Source organism: Pan troglodytes, chromosome 4 (assembly GCF_028858775.2).
Source record: "Pan troglodytes isolate AG18354 chromosome 4, NHGRI_mPanTro3-v2.0_pri, whole genome shotgun sequence".
Taxonomy (NCBI): domain Eukaryota; kingdom Metazoa; phylum Chordata; class Mammalia; order Primates; family Hominidae; genus Pan; species Pan troglodytes.
Window position 1 is genome coordinate 156,774,630 of NC_072402.2, and position 27,538 is coordinate 156,802,167.

At 43.5% G+C, this 27,538-nt stretch overlaps 1 protein-coding gene and 1 long non-coding RNA gene across 32 annotated transcripts in view; one reads left to right on the forward strand and one right to left on the reverse strand.

Moving 5' to 3' along the window:
* The window catches only part of EBF1 (EBF transcription factor 1), a 402,216-nt gene extending 385,233 nt beyond the window's left edge, over positions 1-16,983 (reverse strand). For 4 of the 31 annotated variants that reach the window (XM_063811626.1, XM_063811622.1, XM_063811621.1 and 1 more), the window contains exons 1-6: positions 16,620-16,776; positions 15,985-16,103; positions 13,632-13,788; positions 13,001-13,064; positions 12,278-12,333; positions 1,437-1,510 (exon numbers count right to left, since the gene is read on the reverse strand). In XM_063811626.1, coding sequence (XP_063667696.1) covers positions 1,437-1,510; positions 12,278-12,333; positions 13,001-13,064; positions 13,632-13,788; positions 15,985-16,103; positions 16,620-16,652 — 503 coding nt within the window. In that variant the 5' untranslated portion in view covers positions 16,653-16,776. Of the gene's footprint in view, positions 1-1,436; positions 1,511-12,277; positions 12,334-13,000; positions 13,065-13,631; positions 13,789-13,882; positions 14,386-15,883; positions 15,959-15,984 lie in introns of those variants that run through there. The other 27 variants (XM_063811633.1, XM_063811632.1, XM_063811630.1 and 24 more) reach the window with 13 other exon arrangements.
* A 134-nt stretch (positions 16,984-17,117) lies between these two features.
* LOC134810123 (uncharacterized) lies at positions 17,118-25,795 on the forward strand. Its single transcript, XR_010157393.1, has 2 exons — positions 17,118-17,473; positions 23,508-25,795. It is a non-coding gene; the product is annotated as an uncharacterized LOC134810123 (long non-coding RNA).
* The last annotated feature ends 1,743 nt before the right edge of the window (positions 25,796-27,538 follow it).

A 27,538-nucleotide genomic window follows, 5' to 3' on the forward strand; every position in this document is an offset into this window, starting at 1 on the left:
AGAAGAAAGAGGTCATGTTTTAACATTTTCTAAAATGAATTTTACTCACAATTCTGAAAGGTGCAACTCAGCTTTATTGTAGAATTGTTATGTACAATATAACATTAATTTTTGCCTAATAATATCTTATAAAGAAATCTATTGCCATATTTTGGGGGTTCTGCTACTGTTTTAAAATTAGAGAAAAACAACCTATTTTCATAATAGTTAACAAGTTTTACAAATCACTGAAATGAAAACTTGTGAAACTCCTATATATTTTAGAATAATATGTTAGAAATATTTTTAAAAGGGAAAAAATGAAAATTGTATATCCATAAGTAACTGTAGACATAGAAGAAGTTGGTATTTGGGATTTCACTCAGAAAGCACATTAAGCCCTTTTTCTTTCCACCTGTAGAGTTTTCCACCTGTGGGGTTGCTTTCCCCCACAAGTCCACGAGCAGCAAATAAAGCCCACCCATGCTGAGGCAGCAGCTGAAGCCCTAAACAGATTGGTCAGTAATAGTCAGCAGCCAGGCCAGCATTGTGCCAGGAAGAGCCTGCATGGTTAACAAAGCAATTAGTAGCCTTTCTCTGATGCACAGTGGCATCTTCATGCTTTATCCAATTATTCAGAATATATTGGGAGCAAACTGCTGGTGTTACTTTATGCAGAATAAGAATGCAAGTTAAAGGGCTGTTCCCTGGCCTACTCCCTCACATGTGGAAAGCCTGGCTGAGGCCATGGAAGTTAATTTGGTCTACTTGCCTGTTTTCAAATGTAGCTTCAGTCTGATTACAGGCAAAAATAAAGACACTCATCTATGGGTCACATGAATTTTATACCTTTTAGGGACTCATCTTTGCCTTTCTTCCAAAAGCTCACTACCTCTGAGAAGTATTGGCTACATTGTCAGAGTTATATATAGGGTAAATAAGAGGTGAGATGCAAGGGGAAGAAAAAAAAAACCCACATGCAATTTAAGAAGAAATGATGCCTAAGTGTGGACGTCATATTTTCAAGTGGGAGAATTAGAAAGGGGAACTATAACTTTCAAGTCTTACCCAAACAGAAGACTCTGCTGACATCAATAGAACTCTTACTCATTTTACTAGCAATGCAGTTGAGCGCATATATTAACACTAAAAGGGTTATATTGTTTTATTTGATTTTAAGAGAGTAGGGGAAGGCAGTGCTTTGTGCCCATTAACAGTGTGATATCAAAATGGAAATGTATGTCTTTCGGGATGAAATCTAATAAATAATTAAGAACTACTGTGATGCCTGACACTTTACTACCAAATACTCACATCTAACAGTTCTTTTTAGATTGTCTATAGAAGCAAGACAAATGTGTACCAAAAAAAAAAAAAAGACCAAAGTTCACCAAGATTTGAAATGCAAATTCATCTTCTCTTTGCTAATTAACGGGAGAGACCAACATATTTCTTACCTGCACATGATCTCATGTGTGAGCAAGACTCGGCACATTTCTGGGTTCTTGTCTTGGCCTTCATACACTATGGCCTAAAAGCAAAAGCACAGTTTTAGCTAAGAATGGAAACGAGTAGCAGGAAAAAAAAAAAAAAGATCACAATTGAGTTCTTAACCACTTCACCACTACTGAAGGCCAAATTAGCTTTGAGGAGCCAAAGACATCACTGGGTTGATTGTCTGAAGGTATGATATTCGGGATTAACCTGAAAGGCATGGAACGAGGTATGTTCCTCTCTGCCCCTTCAACCACCTTGCCATGATGCACATCTCTGGATCAGAGTATGAGATGGGCAAGACAGCCACAATTCTCCTTTTAATACAGAATACAAATAAATCTCATCAATAAGGAGGGAAACCCCAGAAGGCTTAGCAGATTGAGATACTATTTAGCGAAAATACAGAAAAGCATTTGGATTTGATTTTTAAATGATATGTATTTGCCTCCTCACTTTACTACTTCCAGGCTCAACATTTAGTCTTCTAGGGGTGGGTAGTAGAAAACAAGTGTAGGTGAACTAAGGAGTCCATTCACTAACTGTGTCATGTTTGCAATGATTTATCAATCAGGGAAAATCCCTCTTCCCATCAACAGGCTGAGAACATGTGCTCTCACAGGGTGCACACCCACCCAAACAGGAATACTCGCTGGCATATGCTGTGTGTGTGGATTTAAGCCATAGAGTTATCTCCCTAAACTAAGAAGAGTTACAACTGACTCTCAAAATCTGGAGTCCCAAATCACCTCACCAGCCCAAATAGTTTTTTCTATTTTTTGTAATGTGTTTGTAAAACGAACATTTTACTCAAGGACACCAAGAAGATTCCCTGGGACCTCAGCTTTCATGGATCTACATGTTAATACCTGGACCAAAGCAACGCACACAGCTATTAGCAGAGCAGGGCTCTGCAGTGGGCTACATTTAGCTAATTTAACACTGTATCACGGCATAATACTAATATCACACGGCTTCAAATTGTTAACAAAATTACTTTCACACATTCCTATAGCCCTCAATTTCTTGATGACAAAACTACTTAAATTAGCCAGAGACTATCTTTATATAGTACATATATCTTAATATAGTATATATATCTTTATATAGTACATAGAGATGCTACAAGACTAACTTGTAGTTGGCTCTAATGTGCTTTGTTTTTGAACCTGGGACTTTCAGAACCTGTAAATGATGAATATAACTTGCGACCCAGTGTGTATAGATCCTCAGAGAGAACTGTGGTTATGGTATCTGATCCCGTTACAAAATGAACATTGCAGTAAAATAAAAAATGAGAAAATGTACTTGCATGAGGAAAAAATACTTCTCCACCATTGGCCCGTCGAAACCACTTTTTATGGCTAACCTATAATACCTTGTATTTTAAAAATTTTTTTACTTTGACATACATGTACACCTACAGAAAACTTTCAAGAATATGTAAAGAATTCCAAGATACTCTTCATCCAGATTTTACCAGATGACTAAAATGTTTATATTTTATTAAATTTGCTTTATTCTTTTCTCTGTAGTTTTTTTCTGAATCATTTATTAAGTAAATTGCAGACATGCCCTAAATACTTCAGCCTGTACGTCTTCAAAATAAGGAATTCTCTTACATAACCACAGTACAGTTATCTAAATCAGAAAATTAACATTGATACAATAATTTAATCTACAGACCCTACTGAGATTCACCAGTTACCCAATAATGTCCTTTACAGCAAAAGAAAATCCAATGCTGCATCCAGTTATCACGTCTCCTTTAATATGGAACATTTCTGAGTCTTTATATTTCATGACATTGATATTTTTGAAGAACACAAGCCAGTTATTTTGTAGAACATCCCTCAATTTGGGTTTGCCTGCGTTTCCTCAGGCTTGGATTAAAGTTACGTACTTCAGGGCAGGGATAACACAGAGGTGATTTTGAGTTCTTCTCAGTGTATCAAATCATGTTGTTGACTAGTTCCACTATTGGCAACATAAATTCTGACCATTTGGTTAAGGTAGTGCTTGCTATCAGAGATCATCAGCCAGGTTTCCCCAGGGTAAAGTTATTGCTTTACCCTATGCAATTCATAACTATCTTCTGTGGACGTAATCCAGATTGTGTTAATATCTTACTATGTGTCAAATTTTCATCCACTAGTTTCAGCATGCATTGATGATTCTTTGCTGTATTCTTAAAAGACCTTTTCAAAATCCTAAGCAGTTGCATTACTCAAGAAAATGCATTAACTAAAAATGTTTTGAAAACCAAAAATTACATCTGCCTGCTTTATTTCCTGCAATCACTCCTGAAAACATTTTTAAAAACACAGTAAATTACTTATTAGATCTCATACATGATGCTAAAAAACTCTAATGAAGCATTTCTTCTAAATCCTATTAGTACTACATGGTTTGTATGTTCTCTAAATACTCGTAATAATCTCTGTTTCAGCTTTAATATTTGTCATGTTTTGGTTCCACCACTCTTTAAAAAATAATATATTTGTCATGCTAAGCTAAAAGAAGTAAGCTGGTAAATAAATTCACAGATACTGATGGGGCTTTCCCTAATATATATATATATACACACATATATATACACACACATATATATATACATATATATATACACACACATACACACACACACATATATACACACACACATATATATAGAAAAGCTTGGTTTTTGGAGGCAGGGGGAATTATCAGTTACATCAGATCTTTTTATTTCAATTCTTTCTAGATGACGCAAATATTACTTTCACTAAGACTGCTGGTTCCATTGAAATTAGTGGGCCCATGATGATATTCAATGGATGCAATGCTGCAATACAAATACATTCATGGTTTCCCCAAACAGCAGATGATACAGACTTCCAGAAATCCTGTGTCACTTCTTTGGTGACTGAATATCTCTTGTTTAAGGCCCTTTGCCTCCATGATACATCTCTTCACCAAATACCACACTGCCACTATGCTTCCAGCAGCAGAGTCAAAACAGAATCTTTCTCCAAATCAAGCACAGAAAAATGAAACCATCAGTTTGGATTTGCTCAGAAATAGTTAGGAACTCTAGGGAGGAGTGCAAGCATGAAGTTTCTTCTCTCCCTCTCCTTGGGGCCTCTATAGAACAGTATTTTTCAGCACATAAAGGCAGAGAAAGAAGTGCTGCCTCCATGACTTCTGAAATAAAAGCAAGTGAAACTCCACCATGGAGTAGGACTAAAATCCTGTAACTAAAGTAAACTAAAAAGTCAGTGTAATGAGGTTAGCTCTAGAGTGGAATTCAGTCAAAGACAGATCCACCTCTAACCTCATCAAAGCAGTTCTTGTTACTGAAAAGTATTGTTAAACACACATACACACATGTACCCATATCATACAGAAGGTATGGGCACGGAAATCAACATCCTGATTGGATCCAGCATAGGAATATATAATAAATTCATTTTGATGAATGTCTCTGATGCAGAGTGGCAACAATAAGAATTTTCAAAATGCCCTAAAGTTCTCCCTGCAGCTTGCACACCCAACTGATAGCCCTACATCAATTTTACCATCTACATTTAGCATACACATCAACACTGGTCCACAGTTCAGCAAACCCAGACTTTAAGCCCCAAAGGACAGGGATCCTGCTAACACCAACTTCGGGAGAAGTTTCTGCGTTTCTTCCTAATTTAAATATGTGCCTCTGTGGTGTATGAGTAAAGCTGGTTGGGGTTGGATCAGCTGGGAGATCACAGAAGCATATAAACAGCATTGGCTATTTTAAGTGAAACCATTTTAATAGGCAGCTGGTTTAGGGCCCAGACAATGAAACACCAAGAAGAAGGCTTATTTTCATCCTCCATAGTAAATCATGAGTCTGCTCACTATGAGGAAGGTTGTCTGTTGTGAGAGGGACAAAGACAACACTGGTTTAAATAAATCAATGTGTTTATCTGAAGTGAAGATGGGATGCCTGCTATATAGATGGGTGGGAGGGGGAGAAAAATCATATAAAATATATTATTTAAGTAAATCAATTGATAGTGAATCAAGTTGAGGTTTGTAACCTAAGAAACAAAAATGCAATATCAAGTAGAAAACAATGTTTAAATTAATCCTGCCAATGGCAAATAAATCCCTTAAGGTGACAGGAATGCTTGTATAAGAGGAAGAGTTAAATAGTAAACAACATTAACCTCATCTCAACTTTAAAAACCTGGTGAAATTGACAAACAAGCTGTCAAAAGTGGATATATTTGGAACAGATTTATTTTTGTGATATACTAGCCTACCTTTTCTACTGTCATACTCTAATGAGTAGAAAGAAAATATCTCATATTATTTTTTGATACTCTCTTCACTTCAGATTAAGGGGCTTTTAAAGGATATTTAAAATAATTAACTAAAAGAAGAAGAAAACATCGAAATTGTTAAACTTTCATATTCTTATGCAAAAACAGCTCTGGAAATTTCACTGTTATGAATAAAATATCATCAATTCTAAACGCTCAATTATAAAGTAACCTGTAATATCTTTGAAAATCAACCAATCAATCAATATACAAAAACCTGCCTGAGTTGCCACTGTTTTGAAAGACATACTGTGAAGCATAGTTCATTCTAGCTTTTCTTAAATACTGCTAGGTCTTAAAAGTTAATTGAAACTTACTATGGGTAAAGACCACACAGTAAAATGAAAAAATACACAGTGAATGTACACCGGGATCACACTTCAATAGGATGCCAAAGGAAATACAGAGAATTGAACATGGTTTTTCTGTGTTTACTTTTCTAATAGTTTTAACTCTTTGTGTTCCACGACAAAATAAAGGCGGTGAAGAGAATACTTTTGACTTTGATTCAGCAAAATCCAAAGGATTTTTAGAAACAAAATATTTTCATTAGGAACCTTTCTTGATTTATAAGCAAACAAAAGGAAACTTATCATCATTAGTTGAAGAAGAGGAAGAGGAAAAAGAAAAAAGAAAAGAAGAAAGAAAGAAAGAAGAAAGAAAGAAAGAAGAAAAGAAAAGAAAAAGGAAGAAAGGAAAGGAAGGAAAAGAAATTAAGAAAAAGAGAGGAAGGTAGGAAGAAAGGATTGGAGGGAGGGAAAAGAAAGGTTATCAGTAACTAGCAAAGACTTCTAATTTTCTATTTAAATCAAAACTGTACCTTGAAAATATGTTACTCCTTTTTCCCCTTACAAAATAAAAAGCCAAACCTACTTTGTCACCTAAGAGAATAAGTTCATGAATGCACAAAGTACCTGCTGTAACCAAAAGTGAAATGTCTTCTGAATGCAAACTGTCAACAAGCCTTTGGCAGCAAATTACCAAGAATTGAGCTAATCAAAAAATGATATGCACACCTACAATATCAACACACTACAATAATAATCATTACATTCAACCACCAAGTTCTACTGCTTGTCATTAAAAAAAAAGGAAAAAAAAGAAAAAAAAAAGGTGCTAGCTAATCTGGTCTTAGAAATTTCCAGTAGGTGAAGGCACACTAGTTAAAAATTAAACCATGCCAAAGGAAACACTACAAATCTGACATTTCATAAACAACGTGTCAAACGGCAATCCAACATTAGTAGTGGAATAAAATAAAAAAATAATTTTGCTTCAATTAGCAGCTTGGCTACTGGTGAACAAATTACAAAGATGTAATTTCAGCTCAGTAGCTAAGCAGGCCCGTTTTCAGAAGTGAATTAGGAAAGTTGCGAAGGAATGATATCAGATTCAGTGTGCTGTTCAGTTACATCACAGCCCTGAATAAAAAGAGAATGTGTACCAAAAGCAGTTAGCTTTAGAATGCATCTTTTATGTCTCAAAGAGCTAAAACCCCTTATATTATTCAAACACCATAAAAAAACTAAATCACTCTAAAAATCCCATATTGTATTTCTTTTTCTAGCACAAATAAAAGATATTTCACTCCTATGGTAACTACATTTACACCTACATTAGTAAATACAATTGGCTTTGTCAACCCAATGGGGTAATAATAATAATAATAATAATAAAAGCATCTAATTTATTAAGCACTTAATTTGTACCAGTCGCTGTTCTAAGTTCTTAACATGTATGAAGTTATTTAATTCTCACAACGGAGCTTCAAGGTAGGTGCTAACATTATTTCCATTAGTCTGATTCCAAACATTGATGTATTTTAATTGCTCACTAAAACCAGATCATTCTTGCTCAACAACTATGTAGACAATTCACCAATGTCCAAACACTCCTTCATCGCTCTCGGCAATATAAGACAGAGAGAACAGACTATCTGTACAGTCATATGAGTTCAATAAATGCATCTCTACTAATATGTTCGTTTTTAATGCTGTTCAAACATTCACATGGAAACAGCTCTAGCGTAAATATCCCCGAACAAATGGCTGTATATTATCCAGGAGGGAGCAGTTGGCCCGCCAGACTGGGGAAGTACTAGGCCATCTGGCTCCGGCAATCTCTCCAAAACCATCAGCTTTGTTTTCACCCCCAGACTCCAAACAACACATTTTCCACTGTGATGAGTTTACATTTTCCCAAACACAGGTCCTGATCATGCATAAAAATTCCAAACTTCTTCATTCCTCTATGTGCAAGGAAATTTAAATCACCTGCATTTTTGACATGTTACCAAAGGAGAGAGAAAGCTGCTGAAATATGGCCTCTGACTATAAACTTGCTGTGTCCTTTTTTGTTTGTTTATTTCCCCAAATATATGAAAGAACCTCTCTGCTGGCCTAGTGAATTCCTTGGGAACTTATTGATATACTGAAAATGTGTTTATCTACCAATGAAGAACCATGAACTGAAAGGGTTGTTAATCAAATCTATGTAGCCATAGCAGGATATAATGAAACAATCAATAGGAAAAAAATACACTTGCATCAATACCTTAAAGTACAGGGAAGATCAAAACAAATATATCAAGAAGTCTAGCTGGGAAGAGAAACCTGAGAGCATTTCTGATGATTGTACCTTGGACCCCCCACTGTCCTGGGAACCTTTTCACGGTCTCCTCACTACATCACCTACTTTCAAATCCATACATACAAGGATTATGTGACTACGATTTCCTGCTTCTCAAGCAGGCTTTTGTTTAGGGGAAGAGTGTTTTGTTTTGATAACTTAATACAATTTGGTATCTTTTCTTTGAATTATAAAATATCACTCTTTTAAAGCAAGATGGTAAGAGGGGAGATAAGCTAAACTTAAAAAAAACTATTTAAAGATATATAACTCACTATAGCAATCACAGAATGTAATCATATTTCAAATACTACATGAAAATCTGAAAGGATGCCCACTAAACCTCAGACCTCCCCCACTGGATTCATTTGAGCTTCTGCAGTAGATACTGTTTCTGGATGCAGCAGCCATAAACTTCTGGGTCCTACAGGGCATTCTGCATGCTCACTAATGGAATACCAAAAACAGTAATGACACAAAAACAAACTATTTTTAGTCCAGCTAAACTTGGTTTGGAACAACCCTTCCCAAAAGCAAGCCTCTTATTTTCTAGTTGGTGGGTGAATTTTTAAAATATTATATCCTGTGTGCTTTACAATGAAGGCATAGGGATAAGGGATCTCAGATTCTTATATATTCATTTCTAATGAAGCTTCATCTTTCCTGGTAGAGTCCAAAAATTAAGAGTCATTACCCAAAATACTCTAATGAGACACTTTGAAAAGGTGTGAAATACTGTGTCATACCAACACATCTTGGTTGATTGAGTACATTTCTTTTTTATCTCAATGCTGCTAATTCCACCCAAGATCAAGAACAGTTTATGGAAATGTAGAATGCAAAAATAGTTTTAAATTTTGCTTGTCCAAAACTCCTTTTGAGTTTTAACCCCACTTTCTAGTCAAGAATATGACAGCACTCACATAAAGCTGCATCTCTGATAGGAAAAATGTTATAATAAACAGGCAGCTAAGAAAAGACACTTGAACAGTGGCTAGGTATTCCTTCCACAATTGATGATGTTATCAGAACTTATCAGACCGGAAGTGTTTCATTCTGTACTCTAAATAATTATCAAAATCCATAATGTATGAGGAAGAATTTCACAGGAAAAAAAAATGTAATCATTTAATCCATCAGTTTATATCAAGACTTACATCTGATTTAAGGAGCCACTGTATATTAAACTAAAATCAAAGATTCAAGAAATTTTAAATCAGACTTGGTATTTAATTATGATAGAATAATTTCAAGCTAGATGAAAATTCACTGTTTTACTCATTAAGGCTAAATATCAATTATTTTTATGTCACACCTAGGGAAAGTTAAGCTTCTTCACGCTCATCTATCTGCTTTTTGGAGGCCATTGTATTAACCCTGTAGACAAGAAGCTAACCTACTTCCAAAACTCTTGCAGCACATAATCAAAGAACAAGCAATTGGATAATGAGTAGGAACTGCCTTTCAAAGTGAAAGCTACAGAGAGGTGGTTATTTAAACAATTATTATGAAAGCACACAGGTAAGCTTTGAAATATTCCTTTTCCTGATATTTTTTAGACTTAGATAATTATTCAACCTTTTCTCAGGCCACTCCCCACCAAAATATATCATTGCATGCATTTATAATTTTGACTTTTACTGAGATGTCATATTATGGCAAATGACTTTCTCATAAGTGCTATTATCGAAAATAAAACTAATCTTGTTCTTATTCCTCTCTCTCTCTTTCTCTCTCTCTTCCTCCCTCTTTCCTGATAGAATTTATGACACCAAGTGGTCCAAGAATGCCTCAAGCTGCAGTTTTTCTTAAGCTCTATGACCTTGTTAGTAAAATGATATTTGATGTATTGTTTTAAAAATATCAAAAGATGATTCTCCCCCCATTTTTATATGAGTATAAGGTAAGTTCATCCCATAATGGGAAAATCAATTAGTAGTGGCACTTTTTGACTAGAGAGACTTACAATAAAATTTTGAGGAGGTTTAATTCATAGAGCGATTAATCACTTCAAACATGTCTTAATTCTGTGCTTCTTACAATTGTTCATTTCATAGTGCTACCTATAATTTAATATTTCATTGGTCAATGTTGCACAAGCAGACAGGCCTTATGTACTGATTTGTGTATGTGTGCCTTTTATCTTTTAGAAAGTAAATCCTAATAAATACACATAGAGTATGTCTTAGAGTTCCTACTTTCCCCCTCTCCCTCCCAACTTTTTTTTTTTTTTTTTTTTTTCCTGTAATGAGAATGGCAGGAAAGGATATCCAGGGTATGAAAGGCAATTTTTGAAAACAAAACTCCACTTAAGACATTTTTATTTTGACATCGCAAAAGAAAAAAAGTTATTAAAAATCAGGCTTTTGTGTTTCTGCCTTGGAAGGCAAAAAAAAAAAAAAAACGCAGTGTCCAAATGAAAGTGAATTATCCTATGCAATTATTAAATTCATTAAAGAAAATAAAACCAAGACCAAAAATTATAAATGGTGATTTACTCTGAGCAATCAACTGAGAAATAAACAGATTTTTAAGAAAGCCAAATATTTTAGGCAAATAACATGAAATATATTTCAATCAATATTTATTTTTATTTTAAAAACTAGATTTCATACTCTTGCTTTCTACTTGTGTCATATCGAAATATGAAAGTGATCATCAAAAATAGCTGTTAATAAATTGGTTCTTGAAGATTAGATTTTTAAAATGCCCAACAGCTTATTAATGTGACATTTCTACCACATATTTAAGCCGTGGTGTATCTAAAAATAATTTTTAAATATGCATATATACCCTAATTTGAAACTTTCTCAGCCAATATCTATGAAAGAAAATCATTTCTCTTATTTTAAAGGAAACATTCTAAAATCACAATCAAGTAAATAAATTTTAATCCTCTTGCTAAATTGCTGGTTAGTACACAATGGATAACTTTTTTCTTTGTTCTAATTTCTTTCCCCCACCCAATAAAGCTGTCTTCTTTTTTCTGCTACTAACTCCTCCAACTACCTAACCAGCTACTTAATTCTGAAACTAAACTTTTTCTTAAAATTAAGAAGAAGGGGAAAAAGCTCCTGTGCCTCATTAAAACGTCAGGCCTCTTTTCTGACTCGGCTCATAATTGTATCTTTTAAACCATAACTCAACCTTAATGTATACTGCTTGACACCCGCGTGTTGGGAGCTTAAGAAAATGCCGTCTATGTACCTTTAAGACCACAAGCTCACTCATGCTGCCTGGCTTCCTGCCAAACTTGGAGGCAAAAGCAGGAGGGTTTTTGCAAAATATCCTCTAACAATTGTCGCTCCCTCTTTCAACACTACCTTCACCATCATTCCCTTTGAAAACAAATCTGCAGAATGGTCATCTGCGCTCTCAGCCCATCTCATCATTCCTGGGGAAGCCGCCTCTGCCACCCCTCCTCCGCCACCTCAGCCCCTCGCCCCTCTGCTTCCCGGGGAGGCCTGGCTTGCTTGGGTTTCAAAGGTTCAGCCCACTCCGCACCAGGGTCCCTGGGCACCTTTGAGCCCTTCGGGGCTCCCTGGCCGGGTCAGAGGAAATTCAGCCCTTTTTCTCGCCACTCAGCACCCTGCAGTCTTAATTCACAAGGCCCGAGTTCCCTTGGAGGGACGCGCGCGCGTCGAGCCCTCATCCCCACGCGGCGGTGCAAGCGCATGAATGGACACTGGAAGGCCGTGCAAGTTTGGTCTGAGCCGCCCCCGCTGGCTTTTAGAGTTAGAGTCCCAGCCCACCTGCGGTGGAGCAACTAGCTTCTTGACTGCCCTGAATTTTGTGACATAGAGACCCCCGTGGCCCAAAATCAAGAAACTTACTTGTTTTGTCATGGAGTCAATGAGGCGCACGTAGAAATCCTGCTCCGTCCTTATCCCTAGGGTTGGAAATGGGGGAAGGGAGGAGAATTAAGTGAGAGGCGACGGAGGGTGGGTGGACAATAATTAACAACAACAAAAAATAACAACAAAACCCCCACACACATATCACGAAAGGGGCTCCAAGGCTGATTGGAACTCCCACTGTCCTGGAAAATACAGCCACGATCTCCCTTCCCCAGTGTCCAGAGAGGTGCTGCTGGCCTTGCCTTAGCGCTCCTGGAAGCCAGACGCCAAGTTCTGCAGCTGGGACTGGGATGGGGGTACCCCGACTTGTCTGTTCTCACGGCAAGAGTCCCTCTGCTCTCGCACGCAGCCTTCAAGGCCATGACCCTTCAGCCCCTAAGCCCAAGGGGCCATGGGCCTGCAGCCTGGGCCAAGCCAAAGGAACAGGCCTCAGGAAGGGGAGGAAGAATGAAAGTGGCTCAGGGAGGGATGAGGCACTACACCTGGCCCCAGGTAAACGCGAGACCGATAAGGCTCTTGGGCCACTCGGAGCCTCCTCAGGTGAAACCTCCTGGGGCGAAATTTAGGAGAGGCTGGTTCACCTCAAATAAAGCGGATGACTGACCTTCGCTGGAGGATTTCGTCCACCTGGAGCTCCCTGCGCCCCCTGCCCAGACCCGGAGCCCCAGGGTGAGGCCATAGACCCGACCCGGGCCTCACCATTGCTGTAGAGAAGCTGAAGCCGGTAGTGAATTCCGTTATTGGTCTTTTCGCTGTTGGCTTCCTGGGTTGCATCAGGACGCAAAGACACAAGAGATGCAGGAGAGAGGTCTGCGTGAGCGAGTGGACCAACTTTCGAGGCAACTTTCCCCAAGCCGGGACCCCCGCTGGCGAGCCAGGCAGCCACGGTAGCAGCAGAAATTGTGGCCAATTGTGATCCCTCCTCCGCCCCCCGTTCCTGACTGCTCCCTCTCTCCCAAAAGAAAATTCCGTCGGGCGCACACAGGCGATCCTCTTTCCAGGGCCTAGGGGCTCGTGCCCCGGCCACCAGAGGCAGGCGGTGCGTAATCTGGTAGTGGAGGGCGGGTTCATTCCGGGTGCCCATGGCTGTGGATTGTAGAGCCAGGCTTGCCTCTCTCTAGCTCTGGGGGCTCCGTGCGAACTTTTCTGGAGAAGGAGCCAGTGGACCAGGACCCTGGGTTCGTCTGGGATGGGAAGTGGCTTGGGGGACCCCCACATAGAAGTGTGTTATGGATGCTTTGCACTCAAGGAAGGGCGCGCTGCCCAAGGCTCCCGGGCCTGCTCCCGAGCCGAGCCGGGGACGAGGGGCGACAGCGCTGCGCCCACTTACTTTTTCCTTCTCCACGAACCCCACAAACGCTGTCCTCTCGATCTCCACGGGCTGGCCCTGTCTGTCGTAGAGGGCCAGGACGAAGTGGAAGAAGTTGGATTTCCGCAGATTGGAAGGCGGCTGCTTCTCAAAGTGAGCCCGGGCCAGACCCACCCCGCTGCGGCCAAAGACGCAGAGTTAGATGGCTAAACCGGACGCCGACCCGCGCCCCTTGTCACACTGTACACACACTCGAACCCTCAAACACCCACCTCCTCTTCCCCCAAAACATCCAGTGGGCGCTCTTCACGCCCCTTCAGGCGACATAGACCCAGCTGACAACGGGACACACATGTCCCCTCATGTCCTCGTCCTCTCCGCCAAGGACGGGTGCGTCCTCAGAACTCGCTGAAGAGGTGTCAAAGTTTTGTTTGGGTTTTGCGCGCGAGATGAAACTCTATAAGCATTTACTCCTACCTGACACGCACTGCGTGGGGAGGAAGAAAAGTGGCGGTGGATGAAGTGAACCCACCTTCGCGGAGTAGAACCCACAGTTATATTCCGGCACCCCTCGAATCTCACGTCTCAGCTAGCAGGGCAGGTGGGAATGGATGGAAAACACGCTCGGCGTCTCGCCGCAGCAGCCACCCTCCAGGAACCCCTCAAGCTCTGGCCAACTGCGAGTGCCCGGCCTTGGGAAGCCACATCCCCCCACCACCAAAAAGCATGTGGAGAAGGGTCCGAGGGCGGGGCTCAGAACTGTCGCGGGTGGTCGCTGTGAAAAAGGGAAGAGGGGTGTTTTCTTAAAGACCTGTCCTAACAAAGTTTCGCTGTTCCGCAGAAATCCTCACACTCATTCCAGAAATCCTAAAGGCCAGGGCTGCTGGCTCAGTGCGCCGGCCGGCGACGGGAGGCTGGAGCGCCTGGGGCGCCAGGCGGCCACTGACAGCCGGACCTGCCCAACACAAGCGCGCACAGACACACACATACACATAGAAGAACACACACAAGCGCCCCGCGCACACACTTTCACTTCCAGCCCAGTTACCCAATTCACTCTCACTACCACCCACCCCCATCCTAATACTCAGTGGGGATGGGAACAGTGTTGGGGACACTTGTCCCCAGCCCAGGGAAGCTGGAGATGATGTAATTAGTCATCTTCCTTCTTCCCCTTCCGCACTCTGAGTCCGATAGGGCCTGGGGCCACCAGATCTCCCACTGTCCCAAGCTCAGCTGGTGGCTTAATGGGGGGGAAAAGGCCATTTCTCACTTGGGACCAGGAGCCTGGGAAAGGGCCTTGGGTGTGCCCAGGAAAGTTCCCTCACGTCAACCTCCAAGGGCAATGCCTCCAGGCCACACAGTCTAGTGTCTAGGGAGCTGCGAGTGAGAGAAGGGCTGTAAGGGGCCATGGTGACAGGGGATGGAGAAGACTTTTGGGAGATATCAGAATTAAAGTTGGGAGTTGCTATTCTATCGGTAGACTAAGAAAAAACTGAAAGACAGAGAGGGAGGGAAAGAGAACGAGATAGCAGAAATAAGAGAAGACTCAGGGGAGAAATGGGACGAAAAAACAGGAAAGCCAGAGAGGTAAGGAAAGGAGAAAGAGGAGAAAGGAGGGAAGCTGAAGAAAGAAGAGAAAGAAAATGGAGAGAGGAAGGGAGGAAGGAAAAGAGCGAGGGAGAAATTAAGGGAAGGTGGGGGAAAGAAATGAGAGAAGGAAATGAAAGAAAGAAGAAAGAAAAGAAGGCAGGAAGAGAGACAGGAAAGAAGGAAGAACGAAAGAAATGGAAGGAGGGAAGAGGGGAAGAAAGGAAGAGGAAGGAGAAGAGAAGAAAATAAAGGGGGGAAGAAAGGAAAGAAGGAAGAAAGAAAAAAGAAAGGCAGGAAGAGGAAAGAGAAAGAAAAAGGAAAAAGAAAAGAAGGAAAGAAAAAAAGAAAGAAAAAGAAAGGAAGGAAGGAAGAGAAAGAAAGAAAGAAAAAAGAAAAGAGGGAAAGGAAGAGCGAAGGGAAAGAAGAAAAGACAGCCGGCCGGAAAAGAAAGAGCAATCACATAAAAACATAAAACACAGATCTCCAACATGCTGTGTTGAGACGCCTCTTCTGGGTTAAAACAAAATGAAAACAGTCACAGACGAGGCAGGGGAAAGTGCTGGCAAAGGGTGGGCTCCTCGCAGGCAGCTCCAGGTCCTCCGGCCGCAGGCGACGAAGGCAGAGCGGCTGGGGAGCGCGGAGCCCCGGCGGAGAGCGGAGCGCAGCGGCTGCGGACTCACCCCGCCGCCCGGCCCCGCGGCAGCAGCTGCCGCTGCCGCCTCCGCCTCCCGGCTCTCCCGCTCGCGGCTCACCTCGGCCGCGGTCCCCGCGCAGTACCCACCTCTGCGCCGCCGTGTTGGCGTCCAGCACCCCGGCGCCCTGCATCCACGTCCGCACCGCGTTCATGCCGCTGCCCAGCGGCTCTTCCTTCATGCTGCTTCCACTCCGTTGGATGCTTTCCTGAATCCCAAACATGAAAACAACCTTTTCTTGTGGAAAATCTCCTCCCCCTTGAAAAAAATTAAAAAAAAAAAAAAAAAGGAAAGAAAAGAAAGAAAAGAAAAGAAACAAAAACGCCAACCAGAGATTTTTTTTTTTCTCAGACGATGAACTCGCACTTAGAAGATCAAGGCGGGCTGGAAAGCAAATTTTTAAAAAATGTAAACCTCTGCTCAAAACTGAGCGATAACCCGAAAAAAAGAAGAAAGGGAAAATCCAACGAAAAGACCAAAATAATAAAATTAGAGATGTATGCTTGGCTGTTGGGGGTTGTTTGGTTGGTTGATTTTTGGTTTGGGTGCTTTTTTTTTTTTTTTTTGCTTTTTTTTTTTTTTTTTGTAATGATCACAGGCCGGTGGAGGACAGGAGGGGCTGGAGTTTCCTTTTGTAGAGGTACCCTTCACTTGAAGAAGCAGGAAGAAAAAAAAAAAAAAAAAAAAAAACCCTGATGGCAATTTAAGAAACAATAGACTCAACTCGCGCTGCCGGCTTTGCTACTTCAAGTGTCATTTTCCACAACCAGGCAAGTTTTTTCCTCTCTCTCTCTTTTTTTTTTCCTCCTTCTCTCCCAACCAAAGATGTTTCTTTCCTTTGCGTGTAGATGAGGAGGACGCTGGTTGCCGTAGACAGATACACCAGAGAGGGTGGGGGGAAGGGGAGAGAGGGAGAGAGGAAAGGGGGGGAGGGAAAGAGAGATAGAGAGAGAGGAGAGGGAGAAAGAGAGAGGGGTGGACCCTGCTGGATGGAGATTCTGTTTTCTCCTTGCTAAAATAGAAGTGATTTGCAGGCTTTCCCTATGGAATCCAGTTTGACTCTCCCCAGAGCTAAACACAGGCACACTAACCCCAAAGGGAGGAGGCGGGGCCCGCGCATCGAGGCCCCGCCCCTTCATTTGCATAACGTCATCTTTCCGCCCACCGCAGCCAATCGCGGCCCGGGAGCCGGCTCGCTGGCGGCGCCAGGCCACGCTCTCTCATTAACATCCCGCTCCCGGTGGCGCAGGGGAGCCGGCCAAAGTTCCTCGCAAAGTGGCGAGCGAAGGAGCGCTGAGCACTGGCGTCTGGGCTGGGGAGGAGCGGGTCCCAGCGAGGACGGAGAGGGGACAGAGGGAAAGGGAGGCGGGTGTCTTCCTCAGGAATTTGAGCTGGGGATCTGCATCCTGGCCATTGCAGTCCTTTAGCATCCTCGCCGCGCCCTGAGCGCGCTGGAGGCTTGCAGGCTGCGCCCTCCCAGGGCTGATGCCGCGTCCTGCTCCGCCGTTCTGGGACGTCGGGGACAAAAGTGGAGGAGACGGGAGAGCCCGGGCAGAAAAAGCAGGACGCGCGTCCCAGGTGCCCACCTCTTCGCTTTGAGGCGGGGGCGGTGGGATGGAATATGGGTGCGCGAGGTCGGGGCTGGTAACTCTCGGAGGGGCACGGCCTCCACGCTGGGAGGGATGAATGGACCCTGGGCCCCGGCAAATGAGGCGCTGTGGGTCCCCAGGAAGTGGGGTACCAGGCTCTACTCCCACCCCGGCCTCTGAAACGCTTCTCTCTCGGCCGCTAGCCTAGAGGCTGCCAGGGTTGGGCACTGTTCTCACTCACACGCTCACCTCTCTCGGGCAGTCCTCGAGATATGTGAATGGTGGAATGAATGCTCTCACTGGGGCTGTGTCAGGATGCGTTTTTAAATTTTCTCAAATTAAATGCCAACCCCTCATTCCCCACCCCAAGTAGTTGGTTCGTTTGTTTTCAGAGTAACTACCAAAGCAACAGCAATGTTAACCGTCTTTGATTAGCTGGTTATTTGGTGTAGGGTTTTTCTCATCCTCCTTTATTCTTCCTGTTAAAAAGGAGGGCTTGAACAAATCCTTCCTAACTCTGTCTCTGCCATATGAAAAGGGTGGGGGGAGAAGAGAAGGAAGGTGGGGAGAAAGGACAAAAAAGGAAGAAGGGGAAGAGAAAATGGGAAGGAAGGAGATAGAGAGAAAGGAGAGAAGGAGAAGGAACGAATGGAAATGGGAGAGATGGAAGGAAAAAGGGAAAGAAAAAAGGACGAAATTGTCTCCCTCCTCAGGCTTTTCAGCATGTATCTTTGTGGCTGGCAAAGGAAATAGCTAGAAGTTTCTGGGTAATGTGCCCCATCATTTTTTAGCAGGTTGTAACCTCTAATAAGCACATGGTGAACTTCTGTTTCATTGCCCTCAAAGGAACTCCCTGACTGCAGTCAAATCTGCTAAGGACTCCTTCGGGGAAATTATCTGCTAGAAATCCAGGTCCCCTTTCTGCTGGCCTTCCTTGGTCCTTTGATTTAGGAAGCTCATGGGGTCAGTGATGGAAAAGTACACATGCCCATGTTGAATAGAGACAGGCAAGAGTTATGCTTTGTGCTCTTGGCAGAGCAGTGGAGCCACTTCCTGATTCCTAAACTGGATGAAACAGTGTGGTCCTGGCCTGCAGTGCATGGCCACTGTCCTCAAACACTGCTTTATCTCCTGTGCACGAGGCCTGCCCAGCTCTCACACATGTAATCTAGACCTCTTGTGTGCTGAGCACTTTCCCCTGCTACCATAATTAATGCCATCTCTTCCAGGACTTCCCTGAAGGGATTGGTCTGATCTTTGGGGATCCCCATAGCATTTACAGGGGTTCCTAACATAGCGTTCATGTTGAAGAAGAGTATAATGGTGGACAGATTTGAAGGGCTGTAGGTTTTTGGGGATAGGTATGTGAACATTTTCAGTCTCTATAGTATTTAAATGCACAATTGAAACTTGGCCTGCTAAAAACTTTCTAAAGCTCCAAACTTAACCTTATGCTCCAGGTCCAAAGGGGTCCCCAGAGTCAATCCCTCCCCCTGCCTGGGCCATATTCTCCAGCTCAGAGAGGATCCTTGAAGGTAAGGAGATGAGGAAGCAAAGCCCACCCATCCTATCAATGGGTCCCATATAGCCCTGGCAAAAGGCCTAGGCCTCCTTCTCTTTATCTGCCTGAACCTCCATTTTACTCTCCAGTAAACAGTCCTCAACTGCAGGACTCCCAGCTGAGTCTGGAGGGGTGTCTCCAGTGGTGATGGACACAAAATAAGGGCGCAGATCACTGCCAAAGGAAGGTGACAAAAGTGCCAGGGAAAAGAAAAGCATAGACACCCTCAAGTCCAGGATCAGCAAGAGACACACAGCAGATAGATTTCTGGGGTTGAACAGAATCTAGAAGCATCTGCAAAGGATGCGTTTGTTGAGAGCCTGAAGCTGACTCACCCAAATGAGAAAGTGGCACAAAGCAAGAAGTCCTGAGCAGCTCAATTTCTACCCCAGAGCCAGTCTCTCCAGGAACTAAATATGAGGGAGGCAATTTCCATACCTGCCAGGCTAGAGAAGGAAGAACAATAAAAGGGGGCAGAAATATTTTGATAAGACTAATTTCCTTTGGCTGTGCAGAGGCAGCACATACCTCACCTGGGGTGGTGAGTGTGCTTTATTTTAATCAAGCAGAGTGTATTCATAGCTTTTCTTCTTGGTATCCTTGTGCTTTCAATCTGGCTTTCTCATCCTGTAATAAATGTTTAAGTAGGAAGGAGGCTAAAGAGAAGGTGGAAGAGAGACAGAGTGAGTGACAGAAAACTGGAAATGACACACAGGCCAGCAGAGCAGTAGTTTTTTTATGGATTTTCTCTGGTGAATATTGAACCAGCAACTGTAATTTTAAACTTTGAAAAAGAGCCTCTTAAATACTTCTAAATCTTCATGTGAGGGTAGCACTACCTCCAGAGACAAAGCATGTGTGTAGAGGGTGATTGCCATCATACCTGAAAGCAGATACTTCAAGCACTATCCATCACAATTACCTTAGGTATATACTTTATGGTAAAGGTATCCTGTAATGAGATATTCTAGCATGTACAGCATTGCCTAGGCTTTATGGCATATGAGTGATTTGACTTTAGGGTAGTTTATAATAGTAATCCCCAAACTGGGTTCATCAGGCTAATCACATGGGGAAGGGTGCAGGCACTTGTTAGAAATGCAGATTTCCAGGCCTTATCCTGACCCACAGAATCAGAACCTCCTGTGTTGGTGCCTAGGATCTGTATTTAAAGTTATTTGGAAACTCTTGATTTTTGAATATATATCATCTCTGAGAGAAAGAAGGAAGGGAAGGAAGGCGTGAGGAAAAAAGACTTTTGCATGGGGAAAAAATACAGCAGAATGAGTTTACACCTGGAAAGAAAAACTAGAGAGGTTTGGGGTTTCCCCTGGAGCCTAGTTTCCCTGATGAGCTCCTCAAAATTTCTGCAGCTGTCGGAGTTCAGGATACACAGCCCCTCAGATGCTCCCAGCGGTAGGCAGGGCTGTCCAGCTCTCGGGATCTCTTGACCTGGGCCTGGAGGAAGCCCAGGGCAGTGTGCAAGCACTCCCTACCCACCCACTCCCACCCTGACCTTCTGCTCCTTGGCTATCCCAACCCTCTTGAGGCACGGGGAAATCAATTCCCCTTCCTGAAAGGCAACATCTACCAGTAATTTCTGGGGACTCCAGTAGAAACACACCGGTCTCCCCAAAGAGAAGAGACTAGATAAATACAGCCAAACTAAGACCCGTGGAAAGGTCCCAGCGAAAGAGGGAATCGTCTCTGTTCGTCCGCCCCCAGGAGGCCAGACTTGGGACCTGTCACTTGGAAAATTCTCTTGATCTCCATTCCCCTTGTGAGGGCGGGCCCACAGAAGGGCAAACCGTCCCGGGACGTGCCCCCTTCCCTCGCCACCTGCCAGGGACAGCTTCGAACGAGGCAGGAGGACAGATGCCTACTTCACTGTTGGGAAGGGAAAGGGGAAAAGAAAGATGCAAGGACCTAAGCCAAGGCGCAAAGTCCCTCAGATTGCGGCCGCTCCAGAGGAGTCGACCAGCAGCCTGGAGTCGGGGTTGAGGTGGAGAGGAGCAGGGGCCACGGCGTTGCCCGGTGGACGAGAATAGGAGTGGGTGGCGGCCCGGGGCCCTGGGAAAGCCGGAACCTGCGCGAAGGCTCGGCTCTGCGGGGCCCCTGAACTGCACCCGGAAGATGGCGCGAGTGGCCGAACACCGTGACACACCGCCAGCCCTCAAAACCGTGGCTCTTTTCCTCGGTGATCTCCATGCGCAGTCCTCGGGGAACGCGTGGGAGTAGCAGGCCAGGGGTCCACTGGGAATCCGGAATCTGATTTCTGTTTCCGACTCCCTGCGCTCCAGAGAAGGCCTCCTCTGCTGGCCCAGTATGACCGACACTTCCCGGCTCTGGGAGCGCACCTCCACCTCCCACCCCCCATGGTACATACAGGGAAACTGAGGCCTAGAGAAGGACGAAGACACCCACAGACGGCTAGGAGATAGAGACCAAGCAAACAACACCGCGGGGCTCCGTCCCAGGTTGGGAGCGCTTAGTCTGATACGGCCAGAAGCCTGGGGCAAGGGGTTCCTATAGGTCTTTCTGGGGCGAGCCTGCCAACTCTCTTGGGTTTCCCCCCGGGCGGCCCCAGATAATAATAGATCCCATTTGTTGAAGGCTTTACGGGCAGGAACTCACTGAATATCCGCCACAGACCACGGCAGATAAGACCACTCCGGCGTTTTACAGGTGAGCAAACAGAGACCCTGTGAGCGAAGTTGAAAAACTTGTCCACGGCCAACAGCTAATAAAGTCGCCAAGCCAGAATATCGCTAGAGCCTGTCCCCTTAAATATAGAGCCAAACCGTCCACCCAGCTGTGGCGCGAATCTCTTGTCCCCAAACTCTCAAGTGTCCTTTGGCTCTGGAGCTCCTGGGCCCGGGTTCCGCATCCGGGAGGAGAAAGGAGCGAGCGCGCACGGTGCCTCCCGAGGGCAGGGAGCAGAGGAGAGAGAGGAAAGGGGAAGACTGTGAAACGTCCTAACTACTGCGCGTACTGAATGCGCATTCACGTGGTCAGTTACCGATGTGCTTCTCTCTCTCCTGGCCCGCAGGGACAGAGCGCGCCAGGGACGTGCCAGCCCCGGCCCCGGCTCTGCCACATTTACTATGTGACCTCCTGTCAGTCATTCTCTCTCCCAGTCCTAGATGAGATCTTAGAGCTCACGCAAGCTTGCCTGTTGGAACAGACTAAGTATCTGACTTTGCGGGGATGTTCCTGATGCCCATCGAAGGACAGAAATCTGGACACTTGCGGATGTGCTTTAATGGGGGAGATGCTGATTCTGCCCTGGCGTGACCATAGATAGCTAGAAGCTGAAGTCATTCTGAGTCGGGAGAATACAGTTGGGGGCACTGCCGGAAAGGATCTTTAAGTCCGAGGATGCCCTAGGGCGTGATCATATCCCACCCGGTGGCCCTTGCCCACAGTCCCCTAGTCCACGAGATTGGAATCCGATCTGGGAAGGTCCCTGCTCCCTTGGTAGAAGGAGGCTCTGGGATGGGAGAAGGGAGCTTCTTAGAGATTTGAAAATTAGCATCCCTTCAGTAGCGCAAACCTTATGGAAGAAACCTTGGCCTTAAAACATTCTCAGAGGGGAGACTGGGAGGAACAGGCCTGTTTATTCAGGGGAAAGTTGGAGAAGGGAGGGCGAGTTTAGCAGAAAAGCTCGAGATGCCTGGATAACAAAAAGTTTGCGCGCATACTTCCTTCGAGGGACAATTTGCTGAATATTTACACACCTTTGCGTGCTGCGAGGTCTTTGTTGGCTACTGGGATGCGAGATGTGTATGATGTGAATGTGCAAATATGTTTGCATGTGCGAAAAGTGGCTGCACATTTGTGGGCCGGTGCAGTAAGTGTGTGTTTGTGCCGGTGACAGAGAGCACTTGGCTGAATGTGTGCGTGGGTGCGTAAGGCATTGGTGCACACGGGCGTGAGTGCGCATGTGTATAGTGTGTGCACGTGTCATGTGTAGTGTCTGAGTGGGGTGTGCATTTGCAAAAGTCCGTGTGTATTGTGCAAGAGCATCGTAAACGTGTGTGAGCCTGAACTCACACGTGGTTCTGTGTGCACGTGTGCGTATGAAATTCAGCAAAAAAAAAAAAAAAAAAAAAAAAATCCAAAAAAATCTAGGTCTAGGCAGGGTGCGGACCGAGGGCCCAAGGGCAGGCGTGCAGACCGCTACGACTTTGGCTTTAGGGAGACGCCTTCGGGGCGCAGGGCCCGCCCGAAGACGCGGGTTAGCATACAGCTCAGCTCCAGGCAGGCGATGCGGGTTCCCAATGCGGGCCTACAGATTACGCGGACTGAGCTGGGAACGGTCCCTGCTGGACAGTTCCGTGCTCTTAATCCTTCCTCGCCGACGGTCTCTGATTATTGATGCTTGCCGTGTGTCCTAAAAGGGACCGCTTCCGGTTTATTTGCTTATGTATTTATTATCTTTATCAACGTTATTTTTTGGCAGCTGCCGTGAAGATGCCAAACCCACCAAGACTGCGCTGCCCCACCTCTCCGAGGCTGTCCTGGGAGTGCGGGTGACCCGCGAGCTCCAGAATCTTTCCTTAAGGTGGAGCCACAGCGCCACCTCGCGATCCTCCAGCTTCCCTCCCTCATGGCCACGGAAGGCTGGCCCTTTCTGGTCCAAGCCCTCAGGGTCCCACACTTACTGGTTTTCCATGCACTTTCATTATTTCCCTTTCTCTCTCTTCAATGTTCCCTTATCCCGAGTATTGAGGTCCCCAAACACGCCTTTCTACCCCACGTTTGGACATAGCCGGAATGTCTACCTCCTTCTCCATCCGGTGAAGCACTGCTCCCCCTAAAATCACCAGCTCAAAAGTCACCTCTATGAAACCTTTTTAGACTTTTCCAAGGCAGTCATTCGTGCCTTTCCCTGGTTTCCCTACTGCTCGCATCACATTGGACAGGAAATGCTATTTAAACGTTTTTCTCCTGTCCCTAATCAGGGAGCTCCTCTGAGAGGAGCCATGGCTGTCTTTGCTTATTCAACAATAAAACCTAGTATATATCAAGTGCATACTATGGAGCGTTTAATGCACTGTACTGTGCAAAAACATATTGTCTTATTTCATTTTCCCAGCAAAATCATGAGGAAAGCACGGATATTGTTTCCCATTTTGCAGATGAAGAAACTGAGGTTAGAGAAAATAAGTACCCATCCAAGGTAGCATTGCAGAGCCTCATCCAAGTCAGCCTGTCTGATGCCAGAGCCAACTTTTCTTAACCTCTGACTTGCAGACTTATTCAGCTCTATATCCGTGGGCTTTGTGATAGGAAAAGACACAGAATGAGTACTTGTGTGTTTATGAATAAATGTATCTTTTAAATTATTTCTTCTCCTAGAGAGTTGGGTGTGGGAAGGCACTGCAATTATCAGATACTTTGATTGAAATGTCACCACAATTATTTATCTCTAAAGAGTATTCCTCTGCTAAGTAGCTAGGAGACCTTGGTCAAGTCACTTCATCCTCAGTTTCCTAAGTTCTAAAAGTAGGTTTACTGTGGAGGATTAAATGAGGAAAAAAAATGTGAATTACATGATATATAGCATTCTAGTCATTACTCAGTAATTATAATAACTCGAAACTACTGAAACACAAAAAAAAAACCAAAACACAAAATTGACTTACTCTAGTCACACAGAATTCACTGTACCTCTGTATGAAATCATCTTACTGTTATATCTTCATTTTCATCTTAGACATGAATTATATAATAAATATTTTTAGTTTATGGTGGTTAGGGTGTTAATGTTAACCGTGCTCTGTTACAAATATTTAAGGGGTAGTGGGGAGAGATATAAATCAAACAGTAAACCAGCAAACTTTGCCTCTCGTAATTTCCTCCTGCTTTGTAGATCTTTACCAAGAAAGATTTAAAGAAAGGCTATAAAAGTACTTATTGGCCACGCACGGTGTCTCACTCCTGTAATCCCAGCCCTTTGGGAGTCCGAGGCAGGTGGATAACCTGAGGTCAGGAGTTCGAGACCAGCCTGGCCAATATGGTGAAACCCTGTCTCTACTAAAAATACAAAAAGTTAGCCGGGCTTGGTGACGGGTGCCTGCAATCCTAGCTACTTGGGAGGCTGAGGCAGGAGAATCGCTTGAACCCAGGAGGCAGAGGTTGCAGTGAGCCAAGATCGCACCATTGCACTCCACCTGGGCAACAAGAACAAAACTCTGCCTCAAAAAAAAAAAGAAAAAAGAAAAAGAAAAAAATGCTTATTATTCTGGAAAGTACAAAACTCTATTTTTTAATTTAGGGGAGATTCTGAGCTACTTTAAGTGTTTCCCTACTTGAAAACGTCGTTGCTACCAATACATTAAAAGTTTAAAAATATGTGTCTAAGCAAATGATTGTATCCAAATAAAAGAAAACTCAAATAAAATAATGTATTACTACTAATATATTAAAAGTTTAAAAATACATGTCTAAGCAAATGATTGTATCTAAATAAAACAAACAAATGAATGTTGTCTGAACATATTCTAGACCTTAAGACATTTCCCAAAAAGGTTAAGTTTTAAAGATTTAACATCTCTTTCTAGAGTGACCCATTAAACAAACATTCCTATTGTCAATTAGGTGAAAATGAACTTTTTCCCCTGTTACGGCTATAACTTTCCTACTGTCCAATTATTTTGGAAAGACTGTTGACTAGTATTGTCATGTCATAAACACATGATTTCTCCTCTGAGAAATGAGGCTAATAAAATCCACAAAAGGTATAAACGTGCCTCCACATTTTGCTGGCCCACAGTCCATTTCTAGAAACTTCACTCCAGCCCCAGTTTAATTTACTTTATTGTACTTGCTTCCCATTCTATGCAATTCTCTTGTATAGAGATGAAGAAACGGATTCGGGAAACTCTATAATGTGTTAAGATATTTTATTGTACAGCTGATGGATATTTGGGAATTTGATTCATATTGATGGTGTGAGACACTGGCGTTCTGACAAAGTTGGGGTGTGTTCTGTTTTCCTTTTTTATTCCTATTATGGTGGCCATTACAGATGTTCACCAAAATTTTGGGTTTTCTTCTTCCAGGTGCATAGAAGGATGGAAGTATTCTGACCCTTCTGCATTTAGCTGTGATCTTGTGATTTGCCCTGGCAAATAATGAATTAGCAGAAGTGACATGTGTCACTTACAGGCAGAAGCATGAAGAGCCATAGTGCAATTTACCAAATCCCCTTCCCGGTGGCACAGCTGTTGCTGCCCCCACCAGATGGAGTTTCCATCAGCATCCCACCCCTGGCACAGATGTGTGGAGTGGAGACATCTCCTACACCCATAGACATTTAGCAAGAATGAGAAATAATCCTTTGTTACTGTAAATCCCAGAGATTTTTCTGTACTGCAGTATAACCTAGCCTCTCTGGAAGAATACACTTAGAAAGGAAACTCATCTTTTCTTTTCTTTTGGGGGGCAATTTGAAAATTCTTCTCCTAGAGTGAAAAGTAGACTGCCATGTCTAATTAAATAAAATAATCAGAAAATGAAATCATTCAACTAGAAATCTGAATCTCATTTTCTTAGTCTATTCATACATTTTCCCAGGGTCAAAACATCTGGAACCCTCTGAAATAAGGAGAACAACTAAATTTTACAAATACTTAAAAGGAATCTCAAAATTATTGCTAGACCTCGACAAGAATATTCAGTGGGTCCTTAGTCCACTTGCAGATACATCATGAAGTGAGTTACATAGGTTTTGATTAGAAAATACTTTATTAGCAATTGGCCAGGCACAGTGGCTCACGCCTGTAATCCCAGGACTTTGGGAGGCTGAGGTGTGAGGATCATCTGAGGCCAGGAGTTTGAGACCAGCCTGGCCAACATGACGAAACCCTGTCCCTACTAAAAATACAAAAATTAGCTAGGCGTGGTGGCACACGCCTGTAGTCCCAGCTACTCAGGAGGCTGAGGCAGGAGAATCACTTGAACCCAGAAGGCGGAGGTTGCAGTGAGTCAAGATCATACCACTGCACTCCAGCCTGGGTGACAGAGAGAGACCCATTTCAAAAAAAAAAAAAAAAAGAAAAAAGAGAAAAAGAAAAGGCTTTATTAGCAACTGTATGCAAACATAAAGTAACTTTTCTCTCTGCCTCATGTTCAATTCTATATCAGATTGGCGAAAAGGAAAAATATTTGACTAATCAACTAGAATTTAATAACGTGATCTAGGGCAAGTCATTTAAATTTTCCAGACCTTCTTGTCCTCATGTGGTGTGATGGACTCAATGTTTCTGCCTTGCCCCGCTCCTCTGCCCTGCCAAATTCATATATTGAAACCCAAATGCACAATGTGATGGTATTACTTCCCACAGATAATTAGGAGGTAATTAGGTTAAGATGAGGCCATGAGGGTGGGATTAGTGTCCTTAAAAGAAGAGGTAGAGACTAAAGCTAGCGTGCACTCTCCATCTGTCTCTCTCCCTCTCTGTCTCTCCCTGTCATATGAGGACACAA